The sequence below is a fragment of the Psittacula echo genome (assembly GCF_963264785.1).
Source record: "Psittacula echo genome assembly, chromosome: 6".
In the NCBI taxonomy this organism is placed as follows: domain Eukaryota; kingdom Metazoa; phylum Chordata; class Aves; order Psittaciformes; family Psittacidae; genus Psittacula; species Psittacula echo.
The window spans coordinates 75727981-75749318 of NC_137743.1; the positions used below are offsets into that span (position 1 = coordinate 75727981).

Genomic DNA, 21338 nt, shown 5'->3' on the forward strand with positions numbered 1-21338 from the left:
CTTTCCAAATCTATGAAAATTAAATTTTAATGAAGAACAATTCTAAATACTGATCTCCAGCATGTAAAGGCCCATCCATAAAACCAGAGAACTGCCCTCCTTTTATTATTGGGAAATTATTAATGTTATTGGTTTATTAGTGGGAAGTGTGAGCATCTTTCTCAGCCTCTCTGTACTTTTGTATTTTAAGAGGAGTCACTGGCAGACTTTGGTAGCAGAAACCCAAACAACTGTAAAACTTCACTACACCTCCCAAAGTATCTTTAGCATTTTAAAGTCATGTAACAGAAACACCCATCTACTGTCTACAGATATTTTATTTGTTGTAACAAAAAAAGTTCTGTTGCAGGTGCCACTTCATGTCCTAGGTTTTATGCACAGCACGCAAAAATGACATAAAACAACAATCTTACCATGTCAACCAATGCCACATAGAGGAACATGCCTGCAGTGATTGCAAAGATCCACAAGGTGATGTTATTAGCATACTGTCCCACCGCTGTGCCTATCAGCATCCCTATGTAAGCCATCATGGCAGACAGGAGATTGTACACAATAGCTTGCTTTACCGTCATACCTGCTTTAAGAAGCACAGCAAAGTCACCTAAAATGGAGACAGAACACAGGGGTTTAGTTTCAGTGCTTCTCAGGAGAGTAAGTAGTAGATAAATTAGTCTGTATTTACTATGAGTACATAAATTGCACAGAGTTTAATCTAGTACAAGTTTCATGCTGCTGGCAATAAAGAAGACTCCTCTCTCTAGCTGCTCTTAAGTCTCAGGGTGCATGCAATGTGCCTTATGGCTCACAGTAAAACAACAGCTTTCATCTTGGTTAACTAACCCCAAGAAGAAATGCTTCAATTACAGGGGAAGAATCAGTGCATCAATGGCACTGGCAACTATGTCTACAGGTTTCACCCACGCCTACTGGACTCAGCAACAACTGGTACAAAGCATCTTCTGAAGACCTCTACACAGAATTCTACTTTTGTAAACTTGTGTTTACTGATGTGATTTTACTTAACTTTGTAAGACAATGCCACAGAGAGCAGTGTGAAATGCTCTCTATAAAATGCAGGGGTGTAACACCAAAACTAGCTGTTTGCTCCTAAGAACGTTTTAAAAACATGTTCAAAAAGCCTCACAGAACTGCTGTAGCTAGCTAACCTGCAGTATAAGCCTGCTTAACATTCTCATTATGTACTTACTCTGAAGCAATATGGCTCCACTACTCTTTGAAGTTCTGGTCACCCCTGCAGCATCTGCATTGCATTATGCTTATTAGGATGAGTATCACAACAGCTTTTAGGTAACTGTTTTGCAGAGATAAAAAGACCGAACACATTGAGTATATTAAATTAGTTACCTAATTCATGGGGAAGCTCATGACAGAACACTGCTATAGAGGTACTAATTCCTCCTGTAAGTCCAGCGCTAAAAGCTGCTCCTGGGGAAGGAGAAGAAAAAAAGATGAAACAAGGAAAGATACTATTTTCAAGTCAGAAAATTTAATCAACAGCCTTTCCAGAGGTGACGCTCTCCTCTTAGAATGCACGCTCTCATGAATGCATGGTTTATCATTACGTCTGTGCCCTGTCTGTACATAAACTGAATTACGTGCATTGCCACTGCAGGCTTTATTACTCAGTTTATCTGAAAAGCAAATCCTGGGAGAGGAGAAGACACTGAGCAAAACAGAGGCATAAATGCAACAAGCTAATAAACAGCACCACTTTCACAGTTTTAGGAACTCTCAAGTACATTATTAGGACAGTCAATATGAGCAACAGTCTAGCTCTCTCCTTTCCAGGTTGGAAATCCAAGCTAGTATTTAACCCACAACCTCCCTATATCCTTTATGCTTATTTGTAGAGCACATTACCAGCAATATTAATAAGCCAGATGTGGAAAATAAAAAGACGAATAACACTGCCATAAAACTCTTCCAGTAACTTTTGTGTAAGCTAATTTAATTCAATCAACCTTAGTGTACAAACCCTTTTTTGGCCTTAGAAGCCACTTTCTAAATGTCTTAACCTATTTAATGTGACAATGAAGAAAAAAGTTTATTTTTATGGAGTTTAGTTTCTTTAGAAATTGCCTGGAGAAAGTGGAGAAATTGTAGCAGATTCCATTGTTAACTGAGGACCCTCACACATAGCTTATCCCCCATCCTTCAAAGTCAGTATGTTCCTTCTGCTAGTAGTTTGGAACCCTGTGCTCTCTTAGTTGCGACCTTAGTAAAAAATATGCAGTTCAGTACCCTCACCATCATTTTGATTTGTATGACAAATATATATTCGAATTAATGTGTTTTTTACAGTTCAAATCACATGTAGGAGTCTATGTGAATCAAAGCCGATTTAAAAAATCTAGTAAGCTCTGCTTGGTATTTCAATCTCTTCTACGTTTAGTTAGAAATAAATCTATACTGACCATACGCCTACAAAATACTTCGCTCAAACAGAAACTAAATTATCCTAAGTAGTACTTTAAAAAGAACTATTTCAGTAACCTAAGCATAGTACATTTATTACTTATTACTGTTTAATTATTACTGTATAATTCTATGTATTAATAATAATAGAAATAGAATTAATATTACTAACAAGTATCATTATAAATAAGACTGAAAGGCCTGTTTTATTATTCAAAGGGACATATTAAGACCCAAAACCCAAATGTGCATTACAAGTGCTCCATAATTCATAAGGAGGTTTGTCTGCACCTATCTTCATTTGGCAGAGATTGCAACTGTCACTACATCAAGATTATTGTAATGATAGGAGCTGGTCACAGAATATTAACAAAGGGAAGACTACTGCAATTGATGGTCTTTTAATTTCTGCTCTGAAGGAGACTAAACAATGCCAGCAATCACAGGAGCTAAGTGGAAACCTTACCTGTGATCACTGATAAGTACAATATTACCAAAGTTACTAAAGATAAGAAGAAACTTGAGAAATACTCAGTGCTTTTTGCTTACCGATTGCTAAGCCATCACTAAAGTTGTGAATGCCATCTCCCATAATTACCATCCATGCAATATTAGCTATCCCAGTATCTTTCAGGTCTTTTCCAGAATGACAGTGGCCATGGGAATGATGGGAATGTTTGTGATGCCAGTGGTGACTGTGCTTTCTAGCTATCATTTTATCTTCGCCATGGCTGTCATACTCTGAATCATGAAGATCATGCTCTTGAGCAGCGTGTGAGATATCATTGTGAGAATGGTGCATATTGTTGTCCTCTTCTACAGACAAGAAGTTTTTGGGAGGGGATTCCAGTTGGCCATCTAAATCAGTTAGTTCAGTTTCATTGAGTCGATCTTCAGACAAAACTGAGTCGTCTGCTCCTACATTGAAGCCAGTTGGGAGAGACAGGGCATTAATTCTTATTTAAAATACCACCAGCAGCTACTAAGCATCACTGAGTTAAGAATTTAACTGTTTTGCGAAAGCAAAAGGAGTATTTTAACACATCCCAATCCAGCAACTTTGTTGTCAATGTTCAGTTTACCCTATAATTTTGCTAGTGACAAAGGTTATGGTTCAACATTAGAAAAGGACAGCTGACAGAATGATAATAATGTCTTACACATTGTAGATGGAATCTAAATGGCTCAGGAAAACTTAACTGGCTACTCAATGCAAACCCATATGGGTCACAACTTAGCCTTCACTGAAGCATTCCAGCATCTGCCACTGATAAAACAGGTCTTCAAATAATTTCTGTACTGCATGCATCTTTGTGTCAGACACTTGTGTCATATGGTGCGCTCCTTCAATGTGGCTTATTACCCCTGCTAGCAATCAAAGCTCCTTTTACAAACAAATACAAAGTGAAAACTATGCAGAAGGCAGACGCGCATTAATTTTAAGTCTACTAATATTTCTAAGGTATTAATAAATAAATGAAACCAGCAATCTGTGCTCCGGGAAACAAAACTGGTTGTGGGAAAAAAAAGGCAGTTCTGGACAATGAAGTTATTAGCTCACAATAATTCAACAGAAATATTTCAGAGTCAAAAATAAGCACGGAGTGCTTAAGCAGCAAAGAAGTTCAAAGAGTTCTAAATAAACAGGTTTTTAACTATCATTTGGAAGCTGTCTGAAAAGAAACGGCATGGCCATTCAGGTCAGTGGTAGTGGCACTGCAATTAAACATTCAAATTCAGCATGGGCTTCCAGTGCCTGTAGCATGAATGATTTACTCGTCCGCAGAAGAGTGGATCGTTTTAGAGGCAGTGTAATGAAACCAGTACGTGATCCATGTTATTAGAAGCAAAATTCCTCTGATTGCCCATCAAAAGAAAATGAAGACATTGAAAGAAATGAAGACATGAAGACACATACCACCATGTGAAAGCTGAAAGGCCTTTCTATGTTCTACATCAGTGTCCCAGATCTCATTTTAAGTTGTTTGAGAACACTACAGTCCTCGCTCCCCCTTTCACAGACCATTCAAATTAACAAAATTGCATTGGTATAAATATAGCCTATGGATTCTTCGTCACAAATTAATTCAACAGCCACACAGGCAACAGGAAGGCAAGGTTATGAAGCAAAGCCCTTCCCTCATCCTTTTGAGAAGGGCAATTCCTTCTGGGTACACACCACAGCATCCAAACTGCCATGAAGGAACAGCATCTGAAAGTTGTTTTGGATATTTGAGTAATATTCAGATTACTCAGTTGTATTTATGAAAATACATTAATTTTGTTTAGCCCTCGTAGCCCAACTATAATTGGTTGGAGGCTGGAACCTTCAAAGTGAAACAGGCAACCCCTTTCAGATTGTGCGTGTTCATTTTTGGTCTCATTTTTGCCAGGGCTGAGCTAGTCAGGCACAGCTTAACCAGAAAACACCCCAAAGCCAAACAAATAATCCCCCCCTCCAAAGAACCACAGCCACCCAAAACCTCACTGCTTCAGAAGTCTGAGAACCATTTGTATAGCATATTAGGAAGCATTCAGAGTACTCTCAGATCTAAGGAAAACAAAATAAAGAAAGATTTAATAGGGAAAGCCTATTAAGTCTTATTAACGATGATTTGCATAACAGCAGCAAAACTGTACAAGAGGTTACATGCTACACGCCACAGGTTATGTGCCATTACTTTGAATCTCACAGCCAGAGAAAATGCTGAAAATGAATGCCTACCTGCAAGGGGTTTGAGCTGAAGCCAGTCAGCATCTGGTCTATTATTTAACTTGTGATCAGAAAGTTTTCTTCCAATTGGTGATTCTTCAGTCTGGGGTTTTTTGCACCATTTCTGCTTACTCTGCAACAGGAAACAAATAACATCTGCTTTGTAAAAGCACATCGGTGGAAATAAAAGAAACTGAAAGGTTGTCCAAAAATCTCTTCAAAACAGACTTAAGTTACTCTCTCTTGATACATCCAACAGAAGTATGGGACTTACAGACTTACTTTTTAAGGCTCAACAATGATATCTATCTCAGTGGAAATGCTTAGCTGCCCACCACAGAATCTCACTCACACACAGATGGTATTTCACTTCAATAACAGAGTACATAATGGCAAGGATTGCACCAACAGCCCAGAAACCCATGGAGGCAGTTATTATATTTGCTTGTTTTGCTCAACAAAGCAAACATACAGCAAGAGCAGCTCCTCTATTTTGTTCAACTTCTGTTTTTTTATACTCCCATAAGGTCCTTGTATTTCTCTTTAGAGAAAAGCTTGCTACTTTCCTATCTGAGGCCCATAGAACAGAGGTCATACTTTTGGCAAAGCAGCGTGGGGATTAAATTACTTAACTGACCTCAAAGAAGATATGCCCAATGTGACAGCTTTTATCTCTTTATCAGAAGATCTAAGAAAGACCTCCTCTCACACAGAAAATGTTCTGCTGCCTGTCCGGCTGAGGCAGCAGGTCTGATGTGAAAACAGAGAACTTCAAAAGTTTCCATGCTCATTTGGGTGAAGCAGTTACAGCTTCACCAAAATAATTTATTCCTCAAAGTTGAATGATGGAGGCAAAAGCTGAAAGTGTATTTATGGCATGGGGTTGGAACTAGATGATCTTAAGGTCCTTTCCAACCCAAACCATTCTATGATCCTATACTGACTGTTGGAAGAATATGGCTCTTTGGTTGCTTGAATCTCAACCCACTGTCATTCAAGTACCCCAAGGTTCTTCCTCTCCTTTTAGCCCACATGCTCCCAGCCCTAAAAATCCAATCATTTTCAGGGAATCAAGTTAAAATTTGACTGGCAATTTACAGGAAGCAGGAGGTCTGCAAATTTTAGCATCTTCTGACGTAGAAAAACTGAACAGCTCTTTATGCTGGCATCATTAGCTAGGAACATACAGTTAAATTGTCTGACAACTGCCCTGCTCTATTCCCAGTTCTTTCCTACACACCGCCTTTCCTATTTTGCAAAACAAAAGTCACGGTGCTTTGGAGAAAGAGCTGTCATGTCTTTTACTTCGATCTACCTCCAAATATATCGGCCAAAAAGCTGCAATCTCCCCCGTCAGATTTCTACTCCATCTTCCTAAATTACCTCTTTTACAAAAGGTTTCCTCACATAAAATCAAACAGAATGCAGATAAGCAGCACTTGCTCATCTTCACAATATAATGAATCACCACTAAGACAATTCCTCAAGAGGCAGAAGAGAACTTCAGGTAATATATTTTAACATAGCATGCAATTTTAGCGCATACCTTCTGTTTATTGTAATGCTTGTACATTCTTAAACAGTGTTCAATAATGAACAAAACATAAATGCCTCCAAGTGCCACAAGACCTTTCAGCACTGGATCATTTTCTTCCAGAAAGCCTTCTGTCTGCACTCCATGTCCGTGGGCATGTCGATGAGAACGCTTGTGTTCATGTACATGACCTTGGCCATGGTGGTGACTGTGGTTGTGGCCTCCATGTGACTTAGGAGAGAAAACAATAAAACAGCATGACTTGGTGCAATCAGGAGACTGAAACGGATCCAAGCTCAGATGACAAAACATGTACCATTGCCAGAAAAGCAGCAGAAAAGACTTTACAAGTTGGGCTGTGTGTTTGTGTGGGTTTGGTTGTTTGCTGGGTTTTGGTTGTTTGTTTTTAAAACACAAATGCATTTTACTATGGAAACTTCTCACTACACTATTCATTACCCTAATGAATAAAAGTATATTCCTCTGGGAAATATTTTAGGGGTGAATGGGAGATAATCTAGTTTCAGCTTTTTTCCTGTCACAATGCTGAACATAATGAGGTTGTCACAATGCTACAAGCTAACGAGACTAACAATCATAATGCCACAAGGAACTACCATTCCCACACTCCCATTAGCAACCAAAGATGGTTTAACAGTTACAGCCTTACTTCTGATATGAAATCCAAACTTTGAGAATGTTTGAAATGCCCAGAAATTTCCATTAAAATTTACAGAAAGGAAACATTCAAACATTTGACTTTATGCTGAAAGAATTAAGATAACATTTAGAATTACAGTACCCCACCACAAACTAGAACCTGCTTACCTTCCCAGGAACTGGGACAACGCTTGGTTCAGTAAGTTAGAAGTTACTTTCTCCCCAAAGACTAGTAATGAGGAAGTTTAACCCCCCTGCAATACTTTCAGGTGGTACTGATACACAAGAGATGGTAATACTGCCAACTTTAAATACTCTCATGGGTCTCACTACATGTTTTAAAGTAGTGTGACAGAAGTTAAAACTATGAATACACAACTACTTTAATCCACATTTTCTTTTTGTTAACAGAAAGTCTCAAACAGTTTCAGGCTGTCCCTCACAGTTAAGTCAATCTGCATCTGCATTAGTGAACATTTACGTGTTGATAGTCAAACAATTCTCTTTGAAAATGCTATTATATAGTTACAATTAAGAGTAAGGAGGGGGGGAGAAAAAGGTAAGGAAACCATACTTACATGTGGCAAGAGATGGAGTAGTGCATCTCCACTCATTGTTCCTACAGCCAGAGCTACCAAGAAAGTTAGAAGAAATTTGAAGCACCATTGGTTAATGATGGGAACCAAGATCACACCTAGTAAGGAAAGCAGGCTAATGACGGTGATAGAGATGATACCACAAAACCAGGCTGTGGGAAGAAATGAATACAGAAAGATCATCAGAACAATACTTGTAAGACTTTTAAGGCTGGTTAATGAATTTCAACTCTCAAGAATGTCACCTCCTTTAACCTAATTGTGACTGTTCATTCACAAAATGCTGAAAAATACGAAGGCAATACTGAAGTTCACAGCAAAACACACACAGGCTTATTCGCACTACAGTACAATATAGGGAAAGACACCAGAGGACAATCCCCTAAAAGGCGCTGAGCAATTCTTCCTGGCTATAAGTTCCAGGCTTCCCTCTGTAGCCCTTCATGAGACACAAAAAGCAAAAGATTTTGTGTTGGAACAAATCAGTCTCTGCTACTTAACAGATGTCTTCTTGGAGGGCTAATTCATATTTAACACTTGTTTTTAAAAGGATTCTACTGCCTAATTTAACTGTAATCAGTATTCCTTCCCCTTTGTTAGGAGGAGCATGTTCAGTTAGGCACTATTCATTTCACCTGGTGCTTTGAACACAAGCTTTTATTTGGGAGAAGACTCAACCTGCGAGAGAGGAACTTCAAAATAAAATGCTAAGAGCTTGAAGAGCTGAAATTAACTCGCTACCAACATAAGGTATTATGTGATAAAAGGAATATGGTCACCCAACATAATCCTATCAGCAAAGAAACATGGCTCTTGCAGTCAGCATCTCAGTGTAATAAAATATTTTCTCTTCTACCTTCAAGTCGTCAGTAAGGCTACGAATTAAAACTGATGGGGTTTTCCTCTTCTCTCTTTGCCTATCACTTCTCATTTCTTTCCATCACAGGAACTTCAAAGAACAGTAAGTAAAAACTGTTCAATTACAACAATACAATTCAAAAGGTTCACAGACCCAAAGTCAGCGCTCCTATTTTACAAACACTAACTGTTTAGGCTGAGATCTTTCATGAACATGACTTCCCCAATCTGAACTATTCTTTTGTTACTTTAGCCTAAACGCTTCAGGTTTTTCCAAGTTTTTTGCTAGCTTCATTCTTAATCAAAACTGTCAACACAGTTTGCCAACTTTCATGGAAGTTAACAACTCATTTGAAATCATCAGCATTTCTATACTTTGGTGCATGAATTTTCCTTACAGGTGCACTCATTTTTGATCAAGTGGGATAAAAACACCCTCGGAAATGAGGGGGATGGAGGGAAGAGGAGAAGAGAGGAGGAATGAATATGTTGTAGCTGCTCAACAAATTCTGTGATTTAGCAGTCAAATGTTCCAAGAATTCTGTCTGTACCAAAAATGCTACAGATCAGATTTGACAAGACTTTGCCACTCGAATTGTGGCTGCTGCAGGCCTGGTCTGTTCAAAACCAAGACTTACAACATCTGCCGGTTTACATCTTATTTTGGGGTATTAGTTCTTACGAAATCTGTAGCTGTCATTCCACAACAGTGCAGAAAAGGAAACAATCCAATTCAAATGAAAGGGTACAAGAGCACATTCACCAGGAGAAACTGATTGGAAAAATCTTCATAAAGCATACAGTGTACACCGAAATGCATATTGATACCAAGCGGAAAACATGAGCTGATGAAAAGCAAAGACTGCCAGCAGATGAGGAACTAAGAAACCAAGGGGAAAATGAGAAAACAAAAGCAGGTCTAGAGCAGAAGCAGGTCCCTGCTAACCAAAATGCTGCCACTACACAAGCCTTCATTCACCCCCAGAGCACTTCAGTCATGTAGTCTGGATTAAGAGGCTCTGCTGAAAGAAACAGCATACACGGCTGTGTAATTCAACGCTGAATCATGCAACCATGCACAAATAGCCCAAATTAATATTTCACAGTCATTCGGTAGGACTCTGGATCCCCAAAATAGACACACACATTATGATGTTAAGTGCCAGGTTAGATGACCAAGAGCCTTACACGGAGAAAAACGGAAAGAGATTATGTCTTCAGTTTCATATATCATAGCACAGATCTGGCAAATGCATCTTGGAAAGTCTTACATACTCTTATGAATTATACAGTATCTAAACATGGCACCATGATTAAGATAAGGCACATGAGAACTAGAATATGGCATCTGTGCATCTCTCAGATGTTGGTCATCAGCTTCTGCCTCTGTTTCAACCAAAATTATCAGCAAAAGGTTGAAAGGTTGCTGTCAAATCAATGATTAAAAAAATATATTATATACAGAAGCTGTACATGGCCCCACAGCTACATCTATGTACCAACACTCCTCATGTAAAAAGGACTACTAAGGAAGACTTGTAACAAAATTCCAATAAAATAAATTTACTGAAAGATTTCATTGATCTGCAGTGTTCAAAACACTAAAATATTATAGAAGTGGAACTAATATGAGATATTATGAACGCTGCAAGAGTTCCTCAGTTACAAAAGCTTGGTGTATAACACTCCTAGGAATACTATATAAAGCCTTGTCAATGGAGGTGAAGTTATTGTGCAGCTGCTTATAAAATATCCCTGTGGACAAAAAAGAAGAGGTTTGTGACTGAACAATTTCTTCAGTAAGGGCCCTCTGTTCCAATAGTGGGGAACAAACAACAGACGGCTTCTCAAACTGGATTTGGACAGCTACCTGTAAATTAAAACAGACTAATTCCGTAGTAAGGCAGACTCCTTGGAAGGCCAACAGTGGTTAGGTAGCTTGCTTTCTTGTTAAAGCTTGCAGATAACAGAAAGGCTCCACTGAAACAAAGCCTTCCTGGGTTCAGAGAACACTGGTATCTGCACAGGTAGATTTACAAGGTATTGGAAACACTTTTAATCAATAGCTCTAACTCATCTCCACTATAAAAAATCCTGTTACTGTTTACTTGTATCACTTCTATTAGCTTGATTCATAGTAGAGTGTACCTTTCCTTTTAAGCCAAATTATTTAGAAGCCCTTGATGATTTCAATGCCACCTCTCCCAATAAGGTACACTGTGAAAGCTCAGCTGTATGTATAAGCCCTTTAAAATCCCCTATTAGTAGAATTAATTGCAGAACTATCTGTAAATTACAGGAAGAAAACCCAGCATGACTTCCTCAGGTTTTGGTCATCAGTTAACTAAACTACCTTGCTTTAGAAAACTGCACTATCAGAACTAATGGAAACCTTACAGGTTAGGATCAATGCATAGGAGCAGCACTGCTCTAGGATTTTTGAAAGCTTTAATTAGAACTAAAGAAAACCAGAGAAAACAAGTGTTTAAAAGTGTCTGCATCCTCATAACTTTGGCAAATACTCCTATCTAAAAAGGTTTACCTTAGCTCAGGTAAGGACACATTTTCATTTTCGTAGCATCCTACAGCCTGCAGGTTAAGTTACTCTATGACTGACATTTCTCCTACACCTCCTACAATCCCCATATAGCAGTTAAGATTTGTAATTTTGTGATTCACTTCCTTAAGAAAGGAAGATGATTATTACAAAAACTGAAATCCAACTGTAGTTAACACAAGAGTATACAGAAAATTGCTATGAAGAATGATTTATCATTATCTGACCAAGCTGAGCTGTTTTAGAGGTTACTGTGTTTTCACAATCAATAACTTAAAACCCAATTTTTTATAATTAACTGGCAAACGTGCTATTTATACTTAAGAACCCAGTTGCCATAAAGCATGTTAACTGTTCACAATAAGCTTCACTGATTTTGCAAATGAAGTCCCTTAAAATGTTGAAGGTCATCAAGCCAAGTTATTCATCTACTGCCTTCCTCATTACAGAGAAAGAAAATGCATTCTTTTAAAAAGAAGCACTCATCTGTAGAAACTTGCTAATTAAACTGGCTCAAAGCATGTGCAACATGGCAGCTTTGTACATGGTTTCCACTTTTTAATTGGCAGAAAATGCTTACAGCTACTCTAGAAATCCTCTTGGTAATAAGGCAGAGGTCAACCCTTACTACAGTGAAATTACCGCACAAAACAATCTGCTGCCATATAAAACACACGCTATATTTGGCTTAGCACCTTTGAACAGTTAACAAGATAGTAGCTGTGTCACTGTAGGAGATTCATGTGTAAAAAGTCAATTATGACTCCAGCATTGTTAAGAAAAATTAGCAGCAATGCATTCTTTCCAACAGTTATCATCTATGAGAATGTACTTACTTCATGCTTTATTTTGAATGGTACTAATAAGCACCTATGTCCTAATAAATCTTCATAATCACCAGTATTGTTATTCTCAAAACATGGACATTGTACCCAAGACTTTTTAGATTTTTAATACTACACCACAGCTAAACATGTCAACAGTTCCATTGTAACTTCTGAAAGACAGCAGGAGTAAGCATGTATTTTAAAAGCACATTCAATTATGAAATCACAATGCATGCCACCCTTACATTAACTGCTTTAACAGGAGTAAAAATATTTTTAGCTTAAAACTATGGTAAGAAGAAACAAAAGTCAACTGATTTTAACTCAAGGCAAACTGCCTTAAAACTGCCAACAGAGGATTTTGATTGAATACTTCTCATACGCTTAAGAGAGCAGCCGTATAGAAGAATTGATACTGGAAGTCAGAAAATGGAAGTGCTGTCAGAAATGGCAATTTGAATGTTCTTGTGTCTTGCCTAAGTCTTTGTATTTCTTCAGTTCACAAAAAATTCTGGATGGCAATTCTACAAATCTGCATTACTGCTTGAATATAAAACCAGCAACAGCTACACTAGCATTTTCCAGGGAATGAGCTGTGATGAAGGTGCTGTTCTTGATTCCTGAATTCATAGATCCAGATCAAATCCATTAAGAAAATTTATGCCAAACTAATGCTGCAACTTTCCAACTTGGAGACAGTGACACAGACCACCTCAACCACACTAAGAGACAAAGTATGTAAGAGTTTACGCAAATAATCCAAACTGTGGGTAGACCTGGTCACCCCTAGAGGTCCTTTCATCCCCAAACATTCTGTACCTTGCCTATGTTCCTGTAAGAGTCCAACATCCAAAGATATGTGGGACAAATCCAAGCCAAAATGCCTGGGCCATAGGCCCAAAGATAGGATATTAGGCCTCAATGACAGAAGACCAATAAAAGGAAGTAAAAATAAGCAAACATAAAATAAGAAGTGAAAATAATGAAAAAGGATAACAAGTTACAAGAAAGAAAGGTATGCCTCCCTGAGCCACTGTCATTTAGAAGCTATTATACTGCCAAACAGGATGCTGTTTCCTGACTTAAAGGAGCATGCTGTCTCAAATTTCTTCTAATCAGTATGTTAAATTGTAACCATTGCTTTACAGTCAATACTACGCTGCATGACGTTTTAAGCTTTCAAGTTAATATTTACAATGCAAAATGATTTTGAAGACTTTAGATGTTAAGCACCTACCTGATGCACCTGTTTTGTCTTTATTCTCAATTGTTGCGTTTTTACTTTTCATAACATCTTCAAGCTCATCATAATGTACAATACAAAGCCTTCTCTCAATCTGGTATAGCAAAGCAGGACACATGTATACAAACAATTCAGGAGATATCGGAGAGCTGGTTTCCAGACCATAGTACCGTAGCAGCTGGGTAACATTTAAGCACTGCAAGCAAATTGCACAAACAAATTAAGTATGAAAGCAACTATTTCATTAAAAACTACAGTTATGGAAAATTTAGCATATAACTTGAGAACACAAACAGAAAAGAGAACTCTGGAACACAACATTTCACCAGTGCTAAAACACGTCTTAGCTGATCTAAGTGGTTTATGGAGAAACAATAAAAATATCTGCACTATAAATTCAGACACCAATATAGTTTTTGATAGATGTCAGTGAAAATAAGTTTCCATAGTCTTTACCATTACAAAGTACAAGCAATGAAGAAAGAGCAACAGGAAGGAGTGCAAGAACATAAATCCAAACCACGTTTTCTAACACTTCTCTTATCGACCTTCTCTGTTAGGAGTTTCATTTTTTAATTCAGATTAAAACCTCAACCTCAGCACTCACTCCATCCTTTCCTATCCTCACTTCTTGCTTAAAACCATGAGAGCAAAATGCCCTGCTTCAGTAGTTAACTGCAAGGGGGAAGGGAAAGTATATTTATGGTCCAGGCAGAAATAACAGATGCTGAAGGGAGAAATGGAAGAGCTTTACACTGACCACAGTGCTACTGAAGCTTCGTTTACATTGCTTTGCAATCTCTTAGGACAAAGAAATTAGAAGCATGTTGAAAAGATGCAGTTGTTTCTTTTTGAAAGAGTCTCCATGCAGTTTCCAAATATGTTAATCATCTTAGACTCAGAAAGAAGTCCAAAATAAAGGGAAGAGGGTTGTGAGCGAAGTATTAATGAATATTGGGAAGAGAAACAACCCCACCTGTAAGCAGAGTATCTCAGAAAGCTTTAAGGAGCTCTTTTATACAGTTAGATACACATGTAGATCTCTGAAAAAAGACAGGCAGACAGAAATGAACACCCCTACAGTAAACTCAAAACTGTAGCAGTAACCTCTCACCTTTTCACTCTGCAACCTGTGTTATGCAATGGTCTCAGTGCTTCTGCGCTGATTTGCGGGTGTGTACCTTCAATTGTTATCTAACAACAGTGAAAGTCAGCTTACCAGTTCTTCTTTTAATACTCACCTCTTCACGACCACGTTCATCTTCATTATGATCCTTATGACTATGTGATGGAAAAAGAGCACGTTTTCTTACACTACTCTGTTTACGAGGTGCCTCTCGTTTGCTGGTATGGTGGTGCCCATCCTCAACACCTAAACTGGAATCCTGATGTCCATGACTAGTAGAACGATCGCTACTGTGTTCATGACGGCGTACATGCAAGTGAGATGCATCATGTGCATGATCAAGTTTATGAACACGATTGTGCTCATGCTGATCACCTGAATCATGATCTGGGGCATAATCTCCTGAAGTCTCACTGATCTTCTTTTGCTTCTTCTTCTGTTTGCGCTGTTTTCTTTCTGGCTGATCTTGAGTTGTGTTTGTCTCTGTTGAAGGTTCATGGTTCTGTTCTCCATGTTCACTATGACTAACTGAATCATTACGAGAATGATGTGTACCATTATGGTCATGATGATGTAGACGAGGGTGGTGATGACGATGATGACGACTCTGATCATGACTGTGTTTGCCATCATCTTTTACTGATAGCGCTACTGTCTCTCTCTCAGGGTCACATTTATGATTTCTCTTTACAGCCATGGTTTGGTTTTCTGAATCTGAGTGGCTATGAGGATGGTTATGAGAGTGAGAATGCTTTCCTTCCTGGACTTCTAAAGCATATAAGTGAGAAACATGATCATGGCCAATATCATCATGATTTATCATCACTACTTTTACCTCTCCTAAACCAAGGCTTATTAACAGCTTTTCCAGGCCAAAAAAGGATAATCTTCCATTTTCACCGTAACGATCAAAAATCTTTTCAATGTAGTATTTTTGTTCATTTTCAGCTTCCAACGTTGAAAATTTACTCGGCATAGATTCTGTTCCTCCATTCTGGAAGTAGGAATCATTTGAGATCTGACAGTCATTATGGTAGTGTCCACATTTCCCTTTGGGACCACGGTGATGTCCATCTTTATGGCAATGATTGCACTGATGAAAGGTAAATGTCAGCAAACAAATGATGCAAAATTTTGTGTGCATGTGTACCTTCATCTCTGTTTCCTACAAGAAACACAAGGGGAAGCACTTAGGTGTAAGAGCAATCTCAACGTTTGTACTACATGATTATCAGTTTGGTGCTTCTTTGTACCAACTGAGTGACTCACAAATCCTTTTAGATATTGCCATTCACAGAATAACAATCACAGTATTTTCACTGCAGAAATTGTATTAATATACTTATCCAACAGTAAGATAGGCTCTGTGTATTTTACAGATGCAGTCTTACCATACTTACAGGAGGCAGTTACAATAAAAAAATCAGCATTTACAGTCATATCAGAACATTTTTTGTGTATATTTTCAGAGGCACCTGTGCTTACAATAACGCATAGTATTTTAACAAGGTTTTCAATGTAAGTTACAGAAGAATAAACATTATTTTAAACCAACCATACAGTATTTTCTTATTTATGAGGATGACAGGCAGATAATACAGTTGAAAACCCACAGATCATTTGCTCTCTCATGTACTGCTAAAGTACCCCCACTAAAGACACACACTGTGCAGTTCCCTATTTCACAGAATCACAGAATAGTTAAGGTTGATTTTGATTGGTAATTAGTGATTTAAAAATAAATTGTCATTAATGAACTTCAACATATTACTGAAATGTTTGTGTTTTTAGTGCTTTTTACTTACATGAGTTTACTGATTTCAAAGATCTAAGTGGATGTTCATTTAAAAATAAGGTTATATGGAAAACATTTGTTTAAGCAACTCGAAGTGCTTTTAATGCCGATACAATCAAGCTCAAATAAGTAGTACCAGTTTTTAGAGATTCTATCATCTACACATGTGGTTTTCAACTTAGTATTAAATGCAAGAAACTTACTATTCAACATCAGATAACAAGAGGACACTGCAGAAGTCGATCTCGTGTTCAGAGCTGGTAACAATTCACTATGTTACAAAGTATGACAGTGTTCTTTTGTCTACATCTGCTAGTAAAAATACATGTAAAGCCAGAACAACTATTCTAAGAAAAACCTTAAAGAAAAAAATAATCCAAGCTTATGTAAAATTGTCAATGAACTAGAAAGCTAAAGATAAGCCAAGAATTGTATTTTATGAATTCTATTTTCTAGAGACTTAATTTTGGGAAGAGAATAACCTCTAAAATACATGGAGTTTTTAAAGAAAAAATAAATCATGTAAGGACTGCCAGGGTTTTCTAGCAAGACTTTATTTGTTCTGCTGGCTACCCAGCCAAACGAAACGTGGAACATTTACAACAGTTCTGCTACATACACGTGGTAGATAGTCAAGCCCTCCTATCAGCAAAGGAGCAAACAACAAAAAGAAAGCAGCACGGAGCTTCCCAATCAATCTGAACAGTTGAATGACTAGTTTGAACAGTTTAACAAGGTTGGGTTAACTAAAACAAAGGAAACAAGTACAGTAGGGCTTTTTACATGTAACTAGTTAAATTTAAAACATGACTGACAAATGAGAGCTGAGAGAAAGGGTAGGCACAGAAGTTCCATCCACTCTGCTTTCTGCATACATGAAGGCTACTACAACACTACGGCAAATGCAAGGATGTAAACCAACAGGAAAACAGGTGAAGTTTATAACTCTTGTTTACACTGAAAGCAGTTTTAGTTCCTTACGTGCACCTTGAGTAGAGCTGTGACTGATCCTACATTCACAAAGACGCAAATGAGCCCATCCACGCATCCTAACATGATACTGTCTTTCAGACAAGAAATGGCAAATTCAGTTGCCTTTCTCAAGCCCACCCTAGCTGTGAACTAAAACGTGCTTCGTGAAATTGGTCATGAAAATACTTTGCAGCAAACCACAAACATTTAAAGTCCATTTGAATTTCCTAAGATATCAGTGTGGGTTTTGTGCTTAAGAACTTCCAACACTAATGCACAAAAAAACCCACAAACAAATTCTCTTGGAAGCTCCTATACTTGCAACAGGTTGACAGAGGAAAGGAATCAAAGGTAAAGAAGGGATACCTTTTAATGACTATATAGAAAATAAATGTGTTAACAAAGACTGGGGGAAAATTTTTCCTGTTAACCTTCACAGAAGATGAAAACTGAGTTTTCACTGAAGCTTCAACTGCTTGCAAGATTAAGAAAAATAACCACAACAGAACTGTCTTTTGCAATACTGACCCTCTACAAATATAAGATCAGAAGAGTAACTGTCAAACGGAGGCACCTGCAACAAAATTGATTCTAGGGACACCAGACAGCTCAATGGGTAACCACTGTATACTCCTGTTTTATTTGTATGAACCCCAGTTCAACCATCAGTCTGGAATGACCCCAGTTTGTCTCCAGTTCAATCATCTACACTGCAATTACTATTTTAATGGCTGTGACCATCTTTTCAAGTAAATTAGTTCATCCCCAAAATTTACTGAGATACTATTTTCATATAGTCATTTTCACTCATGGATTCCATGTAAGGCATCCTTAAGGTTTGTATAAATACATCACTGGCATTCAAATAGAAACACCGAAAGCATCTCAAAGCACCTTTCAGAAGCTTCCTGAATTCTCCTTTGAGGGAACAGGTAAGTACAAAGTTGTTACTGGTGGAGTACAACGAAACTGTTTGCAAATCTTTATCTAAAAGTCACTGGACTGAGTCTACTCTCAGATTGTATGATTGTCTGGAAACTCACTTCATAACCTTTAAATAAAGAACATATGCTCCTTCTCACACGGGCTGAGAACCTGGGCTCTGTGACTTACATCATCCCAGGAAGCACAGACATTCTGGCAGTAAGTAAAGGCACTGGGTCAGGAGTATGGCTGGTGACAGATCAACAGAGCTCCGCATTTCTATGCAGATTTCCATCAATGGGATTTACAATGTTGAATGTTACTGAATGTGAAGAACAGGCTCATGATCTGGAATAAGCAGTTAAGATACACACAAGACAAGTGAAAGCCCAGGGAGAAAGGTGAACTTAAATATGCTTGCACAGAAGACGGCAGCAGCAGGTAAGTACACGCAGTGTACTGTAATGCTCTAGCAAATCGTTCAGTATCTTTTTAACTTCACTTTCTCACTAGTGAAAACAGCTTCTCAAGCTTAAGTAAATGTCAGTTACTCAAAGGATACTACTTCTGTAGGTAAGACACCTTTTCTCACTCCGCCACATAATGGTAATATAACCAGAACAAGTCAAATTATTCTCATTTAAACAAGCATGGATTCAGACTAAAATATCTCTACCAAGAAATTCATGACTTAAGCATGATCATAATCCTTTTCAAGACCTCATGATCTTTTTCATGTGACTGTCTCATACAATACTAGCAATACATTACTTTGAAAATTTAGTCATGCATCCCTAATTCTAGTGTTTAGCTTTGAATGGTACCTTTTCTCCATGCCCTATTGGTTAAAATCGTTTGTAACCGATGACCATCATTCACTGCTGAAATACAAGAGCTGAGCATTATCAGACCAATTTCGAGATCAATAAGATGCCTATTTTCAGTTTAAACAGTAATAACCCTAGCACAGTATTTTTAATCTTCTATTACACAATCTTCTGTATCTTCTATGGCAATTCTTGTTACAGAACAGAGACGCTTACAAAACAAACATACCCATCATAAAAAAGTTCCAAACAGAAGTTTTATTATTATTTTTTATTATTATATTTATTATTTATTATTAAGAGTTGACTATTTGTTTCTTTTTAAACAAGCTTCATTATTCTCTAGGCAATTATAAATAGCTGTCATCTTTAACCTGTCAGGCAGTATTCGTATGTGTAGAACACCAGAAAGCTGAAGTTCAAATCTTATATGTTTCGGTGGCTCAGAATTGTATATAGCTGATCTCAATATAGAAACATTCAGACTCTTGAATCCCTCCAAAAGAATATGGAAGGGCAGCCCGAGGACAAGGCTACAACAAAGCTGAAAAAGATTCTGCCTATTATTGCTGTCAGCCTTTGCCTTATTTTATTCACTCATTTGACCCCCTTCTGCCTCCCCAGCTCAGTAATGGCTGGGCACCCAATCTGAGAGACATGGAGGAAGCCTCTCCTAGCTAGCTGTCAGGTAAGAAACTACAGCACCCGTAGCCCAGAGCTGGAAACAGCAGCACCTACTCTGGTTTGTTGAACTGCAAACAAGTATTGCAGGATTATTCACACAGGCAGCGGGACACCTCCACCTTCAGTGAGGCTGCAAAGTTAGAACAAATGTGTAAATTTACAGTAGATAAGATAAATAGTTCGGCCACACCAGCTGACATAGCGTAAACCACGTACAGCACTGCCAAATGCACCCCCTTGCCTTCTCATTCATCAATGCAAGCAAATCATTCAAACTAAATGCAGTACTGACTGAATATGCATATACAAGGTTTTAAATCAAAGGTTTGAGGTCAAAGTACCTGAGCAACACATCAGCAGAGCTCTCTTTGCTGCATGGAAAACTCACAGTATTTCTGTGCTAAACCACTGTCTGCCTTTGGTGTTTCATCTATTAAACTAAATCACCTCTGATGAGAGTTGGTATTTTTTTACAGCCTTTTTCATTCAGTTTCCCTTGGATTCCTAAAACTTCTCCACAATGCCTTCTATTTCAACTGTTCTTCTTTTATAGCACTTTATTTTTCAGGAGACTCCATTTAAAGCCTGGAATATAAAAATATTTTTGGGAGATATTTTGTTTATCACAAACTGCTTCACTGAACCTAGAAAACCAGTTTGGCAGTTAGGCTTTACGTAAAACAACAAACTTTGGTTCAAGTAATGCTGTCAAACAAAATTCAAACTCAACTGAAGTGCCATCCATCATTTCTGTTAGTGTACAACACCAACCACAATATTCTGAACTGCCCAATTTTCTCCCTCCCTTCGCGTTTGCTCCCAACAATTTTAATAACCTGAAATATTTGTAACATAAATGTTCTCCCCTTCCCATGCTCCGTTCCAGGCTGTTTTAGTTTCTCTCCCTTCTTAACTCTTTGTTTCCTCTGAAGAATGTTTTGCCCTCTTTTTTTCTATATGGTGAAGAGATCTTTGAAGAGTATCTCTCTGACTTCTCTGAGCAGTTACTCAGCTTGAACACCACAATAAGTGCCTTAGTAACACTTCACAGGCAACCAGAAGTTTCAGAGAACTGAGAAACACAAAAGGTGTTAAAAATAAAGACAAAGCAAAATCCTTACCAAACTACTTCTCTTATTCAGGACTGGAAAGTGTTCGTGCCATTAATTTCTACTAGGAAATGCTCAGAACAACAGCTCTGTGAGAAATGGCTTTTCTTAAAGAGAAATAAGTCTTGCAATAAAGCCAGCGACCACATGATGACAGCTTTCCTTACAATTCCTGGAAATTTAGATTATTTCCTACACTGCAGGTATTTACACCACTGTACATGCAGGAGAGATGCCTGCAGCCCCCAGCCACTTCCACTCCAGCAACTCCGGAGTTTTTCATACTAACACTCAGTTCAGGAAAAGGCTGGAATCTGAAAATACAAATGAACCCACAGTTTATTTTCCAAATTCCAAGTTTTTAACAAATGCAGGAATATCAAGGTCTATTAATCTAGCACACATTTTAAAGGTAAATCATTTTTTAAAATATTAATGTGAATTTAATATATTGCTGTTACTGAAAGATACCTT

The 21338-nt window shown here is 37.9% G+C and overlaps 1 protein-coding gene across 2 annotated transcripts in view; it reads right to left on the minus strand.

The window, feature by feature from the left end:
- SLC39A10 (solute carrier family 39 member 10) overlaps nucleotides 1-21338 on the minus strand; it is a gene marked incomplete at its 3' end in the record, with an annotated part of 57834 nt that overhangs the window by 1779 nt on the left and 34717 nt on the right. For both annotated transcript variants that reach the window (XM_080621713.1, XM_080621712.1), the window contains 8 exons: nucleotides 14669-15718; nucleotides 13422-13623; nucleotides 7925-8094; nucleotides 6699-6917; nucleotides 5165-5285; nucleotides 2989-3357; nucleotides 1369-1449; nucleotides 414-604 (listed from right to left, as the gene is read on the minus strand). In XM_080621713.1, the coding sequence (XP_080477839.1) occupies nucleotides 414-604; nucleotides 1369-1449; nucleotides 2989-3357; nucleotides 5165-5285; nucleotides 6699-6917; nucleotides 7925-8094; nucleotides 13422-13623; nucleotides 14669-15709 (2394 nt within the window). In that variant the 5' untranslated portion in view covers nucleotides 15710-15718. The remainder of the gene's footprint in view (nucleotides 1-413; nucleotides 605-1368; nucleotides 1450-2988; nucleotides 3358-5164; nucleotides 5286-6698; nucleotides 6918-7924; nucleotides 8095-13421; nucleotides 13624-14668; nucleotides 15719-21338) is intronic.